We start from the raw sequence: 14065 nt of genomic DNA on the forward strand, positions 1-14065 counted from the left end.
ATTATACTTGAGGGCAAAAATTTTTTTTGATTTAATCGCAATAATGATTGACCCATTTTCCTGTTTTTTTGTTATAAACTGTGGCTGAGCAAGAAGGGTCTTGGTTTTCTGAAGGGTGAGTCCAAAACTTTTTGCTGAAAAACCCCGTTTTGGTGTTGAAAGCGCCCTTTGCTATGTCGCCTGACCAATATTTTTCAAGAAGCTTTTTATCACCACCGAGGAGTGCTGTAACAGCCATACCCACATCTTGCGCTTGCTGAAAACCAGGAATTTTTTCTCCGATTTTTTTGTTTACGGTTTCTCCGACCCCTAAGCCAACCTTCTGCTTTGCTGCGATTGTGTTTCTTGCTAAAGTGTGGCCCCACTGCCGCTTGTTTTTGGGAATTGCATCAAGCGCCTTTACCATTTTTTTGTCTGCCGCATGTTTGCAGCCTTTCACGTCTTTTTTCCCTTCGCACACGGAATAATCAACGTCGTGTTGCATCGCGACTGCGTCTGTTGCTCCGGTTGGCTTCTGCATAATTTTCAATATCTTTCCGGTTTTTGGGTCGTATGTCAGCTGCTTTTCAAGAGGATTGTAAGGTCCGGTGTAGTTGTGCCCCGGCAGAGTCCAACCTTTTTTTGGTTTTGGTAGCTTGCCGATGGCTTTGTGAATGTCGACGCCTGCCCCCGTTTTGTTTGAAACGAATCTTGTCTTTGTGATGCCGCAACTTTGGCATTTGACTTTTAGCATGTTTCGGCCATTTTTGGTGATCACCGCTTTTTCACTACCGGGCACGTTGGGGGTAAACTTTCTTTCTTTAACGCAATACACCTCCATTCTATACCTGATGCAGAAAATACCTCTTGACCACAGCCTCGTTTTTTAACAAATCGTCAGAAAACATTTCAAGAATTTTCTTGAACGACCTTCCTTTGTTTCGTTCGTTTAAAAAAAGCAAACAGTAGTAGCCACAGCGCACGCTTTGTTCCCACTGAAGCTGGTTGTCGTTTCGCAAAAAGCTCTTTTTTTCCCGCTAAAACAAGCTCATTTTCCCATTCTGCGGGTGGGGGCAAACCGAAAGAGTCAAAGTACTCATAGCTTTCTTTTTCGCTTTTTTGAAAGCAACAAACCCAATGGGTGCCGAGTCCCCCCAAGTCGTCCATGTTGATTATGCAGGGAGAGTGATTTTTTGGCAAAAATTCGTTTCTTGAAAAAACGCCTTTTATCGGGATTTTCAGATAATCACACCAGGCAAACAGGTCAAAATCAGTTAAAGGGACGTCCTTAAAGTTCATTTTTTTTCCCCCCAAGTTCCGATAAATGGCGGCGGCCGCCGCATCACATTTGCAGGCTGAACCCTCATACCATTTCCACCTTTTGGTTTTACCTGCAGCCCTTTTCCAAGAACCGCGGTTTTGATGATTTTAACTGAGTTTTTAATTTGTGTTTTGCTCATTTTTAGATCAACCCCCCTTTTTTCGCTGACAGCTTTTTGTATTTTTTTGATTTGCCGCGTGGTCAAATGCAAAGAGTCACCATTTTTTCCTGCAATGTCTTCGTACGACAGTCTCAGCGTGATTGCTGTTTTGTTTGAAAACGCCTTGGCGAGGCTGTTTTTTTGTCCCTCAGAAAGCGCAACCTTGTGTGGGTAGTAAGAAGACATCGTATATATATTTCATAAAAATTCAGACAACAACCAGTTCGTTACCCACCTGTCTCAAAACCATTTCGCTTTCATACATAATAGCAGCAAATATCGTGTAATCCGCATTAGCTGCTTGACTTAGCCTGTAGTGAAAAATCAGCTGCTTCGGATCGTTGGTCAAGTTCTCTTTGTTTTCTCGAAGGTCGAAGTAAAGAAAAGGGTAAAGCGTGCTAAAGTTGCTTGTCTGCAGCTGAACTCCTGTATTGTAATCATTCTTTCGGTAACGGTAATTCATCACGTCGTTGAGGATTCGCAGCTTGAAATTTTCGTCATACTCCAGCTCAGGATAAAACTGGGAAGTACCGTACTGCAGCCTGCAAGTAGCGAGCTTTGCCTCGCCACCAAGGGCAAAAGTGTCGAAAATGTACGGGTTTTGCTCGATATTGTTCACTTTTAGGGTCTGCTGAAAAAAGATAAAGACATGCTTTGCGTTTTTAATTCCAGGGCTTATTTGCCAAGTTCCAAAAGCAGTGCGTTGGCTGGTGCTGGGCTCCACCATTTCACTCATGTAAGTCCACGTTCTTGGTTTCAAAAAGTCTTCATTAGCAAGCTGTTGCCCTTCACTCGTAAACCGAAGCAATGGAACCCACAGCTCAAGGGTTTTCACAACAATTCGCCTTTCTGTGGTGCCGTCCTGCCAAATCATTTCCGCGTCAGACTGAAGTTGTATTTCAAGCTCAAGCGGCATTGGGGGCAAAAGCTTGTCACTGAGCTCTTCAAAAAAAGAGTACCTGTTCAGAGGAATAATAGTGTTGACCACTACATCAGCCCCCTGGGCTAACAACCCCCTTTGTCGAAATCCGAGGTTTGTTGCGGTTGCTGCTGCTATGACAGTACTGTCATCCGTATCAAGATACCAAAACTGGCTTTTTGCCGCGCTTCTGGCGTAGTCATCAGAAAAATCCAACAGGTTTTTAATAAATATCAGCTTGTGAACGTTGTCAACGTTGTAAAGAGGTTTTCCTGCAGATTTTACCACGAGTTTATTTATCAAAGAAAAAGATCCATTAATCGGCGCTGAACGTGTGTTGGCTGCAACAACCGTCCCATCTGCGGTTACTTGGAGTTGGAAATCTGCACGGATGTAAGCGTTGTACCAGTCGAACCAGTTTTCTCTGTCAGTCACAGAAAATTTGTAGCCATTTTTCACCTGCAACTGGGCGTTTCCAGGAAGTGTTATGGGCTTGTCAAGCCCAAATCTCATAAACTCAGTTTTTTCCAAAAACTTTCCGCTTCGAAACATCGCTTCAAAACCGGGCGTATATATTATCCACAAAAAAATTAATTTTTTGAAATGATTTGGTTCACCTTCATCTCCGCTTTTCTTTTCAAGATATTTTCAAGCTTTTGTCTCGACGTTTGGTTGAGTCCTTTCTCCATAGTTGCTTCTGTTTGGGTCAAAATATTGTTAAGCTTTTGTTTTGACGTTTGGTTGAGCCCTTTTTCCATAGTTGATTTTTTTTTTTTCAAAACTTGCTGAATTTTTTCCGCGCCACGCTCTGCAACCTTTTTGGTAGTTTCAACTGCTTTTTCAGCTGCTTTTTCAGCGGCTTTTTCCGCGGCTTTTTTAGCTGCCTCTTCGGCCTTTTTTTTCCCGCTTTTTGCAAATCGTTTACCGATCGACATTAAAGTGTCTCTTACGATCCCCGTTCCTTTGTGCCGATATCTGTAGCGACCTCTGTCGTAAAAACGCGTCCACTCGCTTGGGTGGTTCATCCTATACTTTTCTCAAAAATCATTCTTCCTCTTCGATGAAAATGCTCAAAGCGACAGGTTGTTCGTTCAAGAAAAGGTCGTTTCCAGCTCCATCGCTGATTCTGATTCTTATTGAGTTAATCCGGGATTTGCTGACTGGTTGCCACATGAGTCGATAAGGCTCTTTCGAAAATGGGTAAGAGATTTCAAGTTTCGATGTTGACAACATGGCCAGCACATCGTCTCCAATATTGTCAACAGTTCTTGAAACAAGGTCGCAATGAATATAAATCCAGTCTACCCCTCTCGTCAAGTTTGGTACATGGTCGCCAACGTTATTCGCGTCGTTCAAGATTTTTTTGTCAAATCCGATAAGCTTTGAAAGTTCGCCTTCGCTTAAATCAAGCTCGTAATCGTTGGCGATCAAAATTGTAACCCTGTATGTCGTGGTGTAAAAATAAAGTTCAAAAATGTTTTTTGCATCGTCAGTTTTTCCTGTCAGTGTTTGAAAAGCGTCGTTCAGGTCTTTGTAATCATACATTCCATCAGGAAGGGTGGCAACAATCCAGTCTGAGTCACTTTTTTTCTTCCATTTGAATTTGTTATTGTCATATTTTTCTGAAACATTATACCAAGAATAGCTCATCGTTATAAGCTCGTTCATTGCCGTTTTGTAGGTTTTTGAAGGGTCCAAAACAATCGGTGGATTGAAGACGATTTCAAAGTCATGAGATTTATTTCTCGCATTACTCTTTTTCGCAAGCGCGGAGTCAAGGAAAAGGTTAAGATGTTTCATCCTATATACTTATGAAAAATTTTTTTCGCTTCTTCTGTTGACAGCACTTTCTGTTTCGTTAACATTTGCAGCAATGAAACAATTTGTCTGCGCAACTTTTTCGAAGTGTTTCCTGCTGCAATCGACCCGAGGCTTATATAAAGTCTGTCAACAAGAGCGTTTACATCAACAACACCACTCCCCTCTTGATCTGGTGGTTCTTTTTCAAAACCTAAAGAAGCTTTTGCTTTCTTCTTTTCTCCCCTTCTTTCTAAAATTTCGTCTCGCGCTTTTCTTATGTCTGCAATAGTGTAACCGTAAAATTTTGATTTCGGGCTTTTCACAACATAGTCGGGATTGTCTTTATTTTTCGTTAACATGCTGTTCAGCACCTGCAAATCAGTTGATTCTGATCCCTGAATTCCTGGTTTTTGTGGTGTCTCCCATTTGGCGCGTTCAACTGACTGTGACAAGTCTTGTGGCGGTGTTGTGCCTTCAGCGCCTTCTGTTGCATCATCATCACCCCCTTTTGCACCATCATCATCATCATCCTCTTCTTCGGCAAGAGGTGGGACTGGTGATGATGTTAATGATGGTGATGATGTTGGAGTTTCGTCTTCAACATCTTGGTTAGATTCCGCCATCGAATAGTCAGGCACTTCTGGTGTCGAAGGCGGAGTTACAGGAGGCGTTTCTTCATCCGGCGCAAAATTTTCACCAAAAGGGTAGTTAAAGTCAAAATCATCCATGTTATAGTCTGGTCCTTCAGCATCAGTTTTCTTTTGCGAGGGAAAGGCATGGTCAAGCCTTTGGGTTACAGGTTTAAATAGCTCCTCACCTGAAATCTGTCCAAATTTTTTTTCAATCGCGTTGTTTTTCATTGCGGCAAGTATTTTTGCATTTTGTTGCTCAACAGCCGCCTTTTTTTCCACAAGCGCCTGCCATTTTTTCATCGACATCTTTTCAAGTATATATATAATCAACAAAAAAATGAAGATTCCGAACTACGACCCTGGGTTTCGTTCGCAAAGCGCTTTCAAACAGGGGCATACAAGCATGCCATCCGACACTTTTCGCATGCTTATTTGTGGCCCAAGCAACTCCGGAAAAACAAACATTCTTTTACACATGCTTTATGAGCTTTTGGTTTACGACAAGATTTATCTTTGTGCGAAAAATCTTCATCAAGAAAAGTATCAGTTTATTCTTGACGATTTCGAAAAAAGAGTTAATCCAGAAACTGGTTATGAAGTTATTGAAGCCACAGACACCGTCATTCCCCTTGAAGAACTCACAGAGGACAATCAAAAAATCGTTATATTTGACGACATGGTTTGTGAAAGCAATCAAAACGAAATCATCAATTACTTCATAAACGGAAGGCATCGCCAATGCAGCGTCATTTATCTTTCTCAATGTTTTTTCAAAGTTCCAAAAAATATTCGTGACAACTGCAGCCATTTTTGCATTTTTTCCTTTCTTCCAAGAGAAAATAATCGTATTGCAGATGAACTTGGCATAGACAGAAATCAACTTGATCGGGCCACAAAAACCAAATTTTCTTTTTTGTATCACGACCGGCCAAAAAAAACTTCGAAAAAAAATTTTGACGAATATATATAAAATGACTACAAGTTATTGCGTCAAACAAAGAAAGCAAACACAATGCGTGCCCAACAGCGAACAAATTGTGCAAACCAAAAATAAACGCCGTATGCTGAAATGCATTTGTGCCGAATGCGGCGCAATGAAAACAAAATTCGTCAAAGCACAAGAAGGGGGTAATTTGTTTGATTTCTTAAAGCATTTCAACCCTAAAGAAACTTATGACGCTGTGAAAAGAAATAAAGTACCATGGGTGGTCGATTGGAAAAAAGGGTATGAATTGCTTACAGACGCATTTAAACCCGCTCCTGTGTCTGCTAAAACTGCCAAACAAAGGGTCGCAGGGTACAAACGTGAATACAAGGCTTATAAACAAAAAGGTGGAACCAAAAGCTTCAGTTCATGGGCATTGGCAAAGGGTTATGCTTCAAAACCAACATTTTAATAAATTCTCTTTCTTGGCATAAAAAAATAAACCAAAAAACTTCGAAAAAAAATTTTGACGAATATATATAATGGGTGCTTTCAACGGTGACACAGGTCATCCTTCAAACGGCTCAACAACCGGCCCTCCCGGCCCCCCTGGCCCAAGAGGTTCAATTGGCCCCGCCGGTCATAAAGGCGATACCGGCCCCCAAGGCCCTCAAGGTCCCACTGGTCCTGCCGGTCCTCAAGGCTCTCGTGGTCCTACGGGTCCCGCTGGCCCAAAAGGCGACACTGGTCCTCAAGGCCCCCAAGGCCCAACTGGCGCAAAAGGTGGTATTGGGGAAAAGGGCGACAAAGGTGATAGCGGTCCAACTGGCTCTACTGGTCCTGCCGGTCCACAAGGGCCCCAAGGTGCAACTGGCTCTGCTGGCCCCGTCGGCGCAACTGGACCTGCTGGCCCTGCTGGTCCAAAAGGTGAAACCGGGCCAACTGGTCCCGCTGGTGCCACGGGGCCGGCTGGGCATACTGGTCCTGCTGGTACAAAAGGGCCAAAAGGGGATGCCGGCCCAACTGGTCCTACTGGTCCACAAGGTCCCGCTGGCCAAAAAGGCGACCCTGGTCAAATGGGTGTTGTCAATCAAAACTTGGTAATGAACGACCATTCAATCAAACAGCTTGCAAACCCCGTTGGTGACCAAGACGCTGTAAACTATGTTTCGATGGAGAAGTATGTTTCAACTCACTCAATTTCTTCTGGTGTAAACGAAAATTTGTTTTCTCATTTGTTTTTTTCAGCATCTTCTTTCAAAGGTGTTTCAAACATTGCCTCCTTAACAACTGTTAACAATTTTAACTCCGGTGTTCACTTACTCAAAAAAAACGCTTTCAGTTTTAATTTGGTAAAATCTGGCGACACTTTCAATTCAAGACTTCAAATCGGACTAACAGGGTTACCCTCGGGTGATTACACTCTCTGCGTTGAGTTTTTCTTTCCCGAAAGTGATCTTAACTGGAGTTTAAGCGCTTCGTCGCCTTTTGGAAGTAACACTGTCAATTATCATACAAAAAGATTTAACAATCACACGCCAAAATATACGAGAACAATCATTCACTCACAAAAAAATGCGTCAAACAGTGACGATAAACTTTTTATTGACATAACCAATCCTGGTTACTCGGGGTCACAAGCAAGTGAGCAAGCTTATTTGATTGCTTATGGTGTAAAGGGTTATCAAGCGGACGTGCCAAGCGATGTTTTTGAAAAACCTTTTATTATTTCTTCTGGAGACATGGTGCTTGAAACAAATCTTGATATGAATGGGTTTGAGTTAAAAAACTATTTTCCAAAAATATCAAATTTTGTCATAAACGGTTTTTATGATGGAACCGATGGTACAATTACTCTTGGGGGTCGTTTTCACCCAAGTTCTGTTGTTTTTTATTCGGTTAAATTTAATTTTAATTTAAATTACTTTATTATGCCCGTTGACGGAAGAATTGAAGAATGGCAGTTTTTTATTTTAAGTAAAAAAGATGATAATGTTGTAAATGATGAAGTACAGGTGTTGATCAAGGTTCAAACAGAAAGGGGTGGAAGGGGGTCAGCCACAAGGAGTTCATCCGTTTCTAATTTCCAAAAACAGGACATTGTTTCATTAGAAGCATTAAAAGGAGACAAAATTTTGGTCGCAATTTCAAATAAAAACGGAGCAATAAATACAAAAACAGGTTTGTTAAATTTGATAATTTTTGGAAAATATTAAGACGTACAAAAAAAAAACAGTTTTAAAAGAGTCAATTTCCTGTCAAGAGGTTTGCGACAAGCTCTTTGTCAAAAGTTTTCAACTGTGCGATCGCCTCTTCTGACAATAAAATCACTGTTTGATTGTTTTCTTTAGCAATTTTATTATGTTGAAAAGTTTGTAAAGGGGGTCCAATAAACCTTTTAACTTTTTTTTTCCCACAGCCACAAGGAGTTCATCCGTTTCTAATTTCCAAAAACAGGACATTGTTTCATTAGAAGCATTAAAAGGAGACAAAATTTTGGTCGCAATTTCAAATAAAAACGGAGCAATAAATACAAAAACAGGTTTGTTAAATTTGATAATTTTTGGAAAATATTAAGACGTACAAAAAAAAAACAGTTTTAAAAGAGTCAATTTCCTGTCAAGAGGTTTGCGACAAGCTCTTTGTCAAAAGTTTTCAACTGTGCGATCGCCTCTTCTGACAATAAAATCACTGTTTGATTGTTTTCTTTAGCAATTTTATTATGTTGAAAAGTTTGTAAAGGGGGTCCAATAAACCTTTTAACTTTTTTTTTCCCACTTGTTATCAAAACTCCTTTTCTTCCTCGGCCCATCTTTGTGTATATTCCAATGTCTGCAAATGTTCAATTGACATTCCAGCTCGCGGCATGCAAATTTGTGCGTGGGTGTCGGGGTTTACCCGAATGATATTTTTAGACGTTAGTAAGTTGTTTTCATTCCTGTGTGCTTAAAATCTGAGTTCTAAGCACTCTGGAATGAAAAATCTATTGTTTTACACGTGCACAACTATTGTTCTTTTGATTTAATGCACGTGATATCAATTATGACCCCTTGCCGTCTAATTCAGTGTGGTATTTGTCGAATTACGTTGAGAGTGAGACGTGACAGTCACGGGCTTGTTTGAACATGTCAAGGGCTTGCCTGAACATGGTATGCAAATTTTGTTTTTTTTCCGCGTGGGTAAACAAAGTCGGGGAATTTACCGTAACTCATTAACACTTGCCAAAAAACGAACTCCGGCTGCGATAAAAGCGTCTAATTCGAGGTGGTATTTGTGGACTCCCCTCTATACTACTCTCTCAACCACTTATCGAATGTAGGAACGCCTGGCATGGAAGGTATTCAGAGCAAAAACTAATTCACGGAAACGAATGGCACCCACTAACATTCGTACAAATGGATCCCTTCAAAAGAGAATTCAAACGATATAAGCAGCGTCAGCCTCCACCTGATTTGTCAGAAGTGATTGACTTCACTCAGCCCGAGGAACAACCCTTCAAGAAATGGGTGAAGTTTTTATAATATTATTTTTCAATTCAGCTCAATAATTGAGCTTTATTTTTACTGATGTCTGAACTGAAAATTTACGACCATCACTTTTGGGCGACCTCAGTCAACAGTGTTTTATTTAATTAATCGACTGTATTTTCATTCTTCAATGATCAGGGGTGAGAGGGGGTTGGAAAAATAATTATTCCTACTCAGATGTCTGTATAAATGGATGTCTCTGCACCGTTGGTTTCATCAGGTTTTATTCGCAAATCTGACAATTTTGTTGATCATCTCAGGTCTGAGATTACCCTGACCACATAATCTCATAATCATTGAATGATTAATGTTTTTGTATCTCGGACTGAAACCAATATGGTGCTAAAAAAGCCATATTTTCAACAGATCAATACTGAGTACAAGTATTTTTGTTTTGAGAAGGGGTAGAGGTGTCATTTGTTTGTCCTGAGCTGAGAAGCTTGCCTTACATCTCATATGGCAGGATCTTCCACTGTAATTACCAGTTAAACAATCATGAGCCGCAATGACTCATTACAAGTATAATTTTAGTTGTGAATGTCTGTGCTGTCTGTTAACAGGTTTTTCCATCAAGTATACAAACTTCAGATTTAGAGGGAGCATGTGACATAGGTTTAAGTTCATGTAAAGAATGGCGTGTTTATGGCATTCTTGGCCATCCAGGTAATTCTAACTTCAGTTAATTGACTTTTGATTTTTCATGTTTTAAACTGTCAAAAGTTTGTAGATCAGTCTAGCATAAATAACAGTCAGTAGTAAAACATACCATATTTTCTTCATTAAATGCCCCCGGCATTTATTTCAAACTTAGCCTGGTTTGACTCCTGCAGTTTATTCAAGCCCAGTGTTCATTTAGCAAGGGTTTTTTTCATTACTTTCAAGAAACATATATCTTGCTAATATATCTCAGGCTTATTATACCTCAAATAAATACCAGAAGGGCCTATTTTCAACTACCTTGGAGACCTGGTGTTCATTTGGTACCTGGCATTGTAAGCAAGATTAGAAGTTTGTGAATGTCAGAGTTGTAAAAAAAAGTTGAGTTTAGAAAGAAAAGCATGATATAACTTATGCAAATGTACTTATCATCAGTTACTTTAAATAACTTTGCACAAATCTAATCAACAATATGTCGGTAGAAGAACATTTAGAGAGTAATTTAAGAAGCTGAAACTCTAAAACCATCTCCCTTTTAAGGGGGAGGGGTCAGCGTGGGTTTTAGCTGATGATTCACAACAGAATACCCACCCAACCAACAGTGGGTGCTGGGTCCTATCGACAGTACTGGAATGGTGGGGGCAACTGCATCTAAAACTGCAGAGATCTTTTCTGTTTAATTTGCTTGATATTTACTAATAAAAACTGACATTTAAAAAAAAATAACTTTTATCTTTGTCCCCAGGTTTTGTCTTTATTGTAAATCCCTTTACACCAGGAGCTCAATGGCCATGGATTGAAAAATGTATCAAGCATTATCCATGTAAACCGAATATCTGTAATCTGGATGCACATGTGGATACAACTGACAAAGACACCATTTGGAATCAGAGTACATCAGATGAAAGGTGGAACACTGAAACTTAGATTTTTTGATTTGCCATTGTGTAATTATATTTAGTAAATCAAAACAAGTTAAGAATGTGTTTTTTTTATTTTCCCTTGTCTCTTACTTTATCAGCATCTGTCTTGAGAAGAGTTTATTGTACAAACTCCGTTGGGTAACCCTGGGATACCACTATGACTGGGACAGCAAGGTATGTTACTGACATCTTTGAAACAACAAATTCTTAAACAAATTCTCCTTACTGAGCATTTGCCATTTCTTCTGGTATCACTTAGAAGATATCATTTTTGAGTAAAAATCAGCGATATTAGTGCAAAACAATGTTTCAATGACTGCATGTCATCATTTTTAAGTTCATCCCACCCAATCATTCTCCTAACTTGGCACTGGTACGTAATAGAAAAGCCGGCAGATACTACCAAAGGGAGAAATGGCGGCAGCTTAGAAGGGAAAGAAAAGAATGGTTAATTAACAAAGGAATTCAATTTTATGACTCCTTAAAATATATATCATCATTCAACTGACTTGTACTTTTTATCTTTATCAGACATACAGCAAAACAAGGCATACAGATTTTCCACCTGATTTAGGCAAGCTTGTTGAATTTATTGCAGCAGCTCTACAGTTTCCAAGGTAGAGTTTTCAATTATCTTGTAAGAATTTTTTTGTGTCCAAACAAACTCACCGGAGCAGGGTCACCTCAAGCATTGACAATTTTCAGAAAAATTTGCCCTCTATGTCATAAACAAGTAATCACATGTGGCCTCGTAAAATTAAGGATTAACATCACTTGTGTTTTCAGAAGTTGTAGAAATTGCCCTCGTCGCCTGAAAACACGCGTGATATTAATCCTTAATTTTACTCGGCACCATGCGATTACCTATACAAAACACACGTCTCTATAATAAATATTTTTATCCCATGCCTTTGCCCTTATAGTTCAGTAAACAACCGAACAGGAGGGCTCCAAAAAAGTTGTTGTATTTTATGGTGTTGAGTTCATCTCAACTTCGAGTTTTTCCGCCGAAAGCCTACAGCGAGGTTTTAACTGCAATCGGTCTAATTTCCTTTTCGGCAGCTTCAAGCCAGAGGCAGGTATAATCAACTACTACCATTTGGACTCCACGCTATCCGGTCACACTGATCACTCAGAACTCGACCTTACTGCTCCCTTGTTCTCCTTAAGGTAAGTAAAAAAAAAACATTCCTAAATGTAATTGAAAAAGAAACAAAAACTGAGGTCATAATGTTAAATATGTGTCAAACTATGCATTTCTCCCTTTTAAATTTGTCTTCTAACCAGCTTCGGCCAATCAGCGATCTTCCTTCTTGGCGGAAAAACGCGGGAGCAAGCGCCACTGGCAATGTACCTGCGCAGTGGAGATGTCATGATTATGGCGGGAGATTCACGTCTCGCATACCACGCTGTGCCGCGAATTCTGGCGCCGCCGAGGCACGCAGGCGAGCCAGCGTTACCTGTGTTACCTGCGTGTCTATTAAGAGGAGAAGAGGAAACAGGCAGGGACTGCTCCGAGAAAAATGCAATTCTTGAACGATACCTCTCAACTTCGCGGATAAATGTTAATGTAAGACAGGTTTTAGAACCGGGAAAAGAATTTCCAGACGATGATCACTAGAAGAAACAAAATTGATGAAAATGTCTTGTCGACGATCCTTTATTCTACTGTCTCACGCCATGAACAACAGCAGATGAAAATAATTCCGGCTGCTCACAAAGGCTAACGACGTGCTTGGTTCAAGATGACAACGTGAAGTAAACGCTCAGGAAATTGAGTTTATTTATAGTTCTTCTGCACACCTCTGTTCGTGGCTCTGTTCATTTAATACATCACAAAAGTTGGAAGTCACGCACTAGACGCACGCGTCACACTCGTTTCGTGTTGCTAAGCAACTGATTTGTGACGTTTATCAGAAAATCTCTAGACTATTGAAACTCTCTCCTTCGCAATCATCCGCAGAGGCTGCTGTTGTATTCGCGTACCACCCGTGCGTGGGAGGACTGGGGAGAGGGAAGTTACGACAATTATTGATTTGGGTGATAGAGGTTGTATACTTCTGCTGGATAAAGCGTAATTTTACGATAAACAATTAATTATACTTGTTTGCATTCAGCCTGGAATGATGTAAACTGCGCGCGCCACTAATTAAGTCATAAACAATGTGCGTACCTGTGACGTCTTAAAAACGAGTTAATTACACCAAGGAAGCTCAAGCGAATGTTAATCGCAAACCAAGCCTATTCGGGTAGCAAGGACTTGTTGCATTGCAATAATGACAAAATGGCTGTTGGTCGCGTTTTTAGGAATTTTAGTTTTATTCGAGATGACAGCAAGTTTTCCACTTTCCCGTTACGACAATGAGGTGCAATCTGGAGCCGAATCAAGCAAATCTCAAGACCAAAACATATCTGAAACATCTCTAAAGGGAAAGGAAGACACTTCATCAACTTTCGTCAGGGTGCAAAGATCTTCCAAGCACGCGCGTGATCTTAATGATCAGAAACACAAGCATCACAAACACGGCTCGTCTCATTCACGTCTCTCTTCAAGAGATCAAGGCAAAACTTCAAACTCCAAGAGCAACCGCAAGAGTCCTAAGTTCATAGCGATCTCTATCTTCTTGGGATGTTTGGCGTTCATGGCTCTGTCGTTCGCTATAGCGTGCTGTGTACATTACAGGAAACAGAGCAAGCAAGTCAAGAAAGCGACTCAAGTCGACGTGCGTTCGCGTGAACAGCTTTCAGATCAGGTCAGCAAGATTGAAGATGCGCATGTGGACGTGGGAGGATACTAAGTCTTTCTGATTGGACCATGCAAGGATTTTTCCTTTTTTGGAATCACATGTACAGCTTGAAAACGTCCCTGTCTTTCAGTGATCGCCAACTGGCGAACTAAAGCAATCTTTTCATACACTTTCCTAGCTTAGTGACTCAACTGTCTGTTTCAGTGGTTTATATATTCGAGATAACAAAATGGTTCTAAAGTTGGTAGCTAATTTTTGTTCTAAACTTTTTATGTCAGTCCGTTAAAATGAAAGACCTTATAAGGTATTTCTGTATGTAAATATAACCGTAACCAGCAGTTATAGCTGAGAAAAAAAATAAATATTCCGTCTTAGCAAGGGTCAGCTTTAAAGTGGTCTTGCGCATGTCTGGTACTTTTAACAACCTTAAATTTGATTTCTGAATTGGAGAGGCCGTGGTGTACCTAACCTGCCA

At 40.4% G+C, this 14065-nt stretch overlaps 1 protein-coding gene across 1 annotated transcript; it reads left to right on the forward strand.

Moving 5' to 3' along the window:
* The first annotated feature begins 9112 nt into the window (after positions 1-9112).
* On the forward strand, positions 9113-12464 carry LOC144637124 (nucleic acid dioxygenase ALKBH1-like). Its single transcript, XM_078496272.1, has 7 exons — positions 9113-9242; positions 9824-9926; positions 10666-10828; positions 10942-11017; positions 11375-11460; positions 11906-12013; positions 12131-12464. Exons 1-7 carry the CDS (start codon positions 9132-9134, stop codon positions 12462-12464), a joined length of 981 nt encoding a protein of 326 aa, XP_078352398.1. The 5' UTR covers positions 9113-9131.
* Positions 12465-14065: the final 1601 nt, after the last annotated feature.

The sequence above is a fragment of the Oculina patagonica genome, chromosome 13 (genome assembly GCF_052425735.1).
Source record: "Oculina patagonica isolate OP01 chromosome 13, crgOcupat, whole genome shotgun sequence".
NCBI classification, from domain to species: domain Eukaryota; kingdom Metazoa; phylum Cnidaria; class Anthozoa; order Scleractinia; family Oculinidae; genus Oculina; species Oculina patagonica.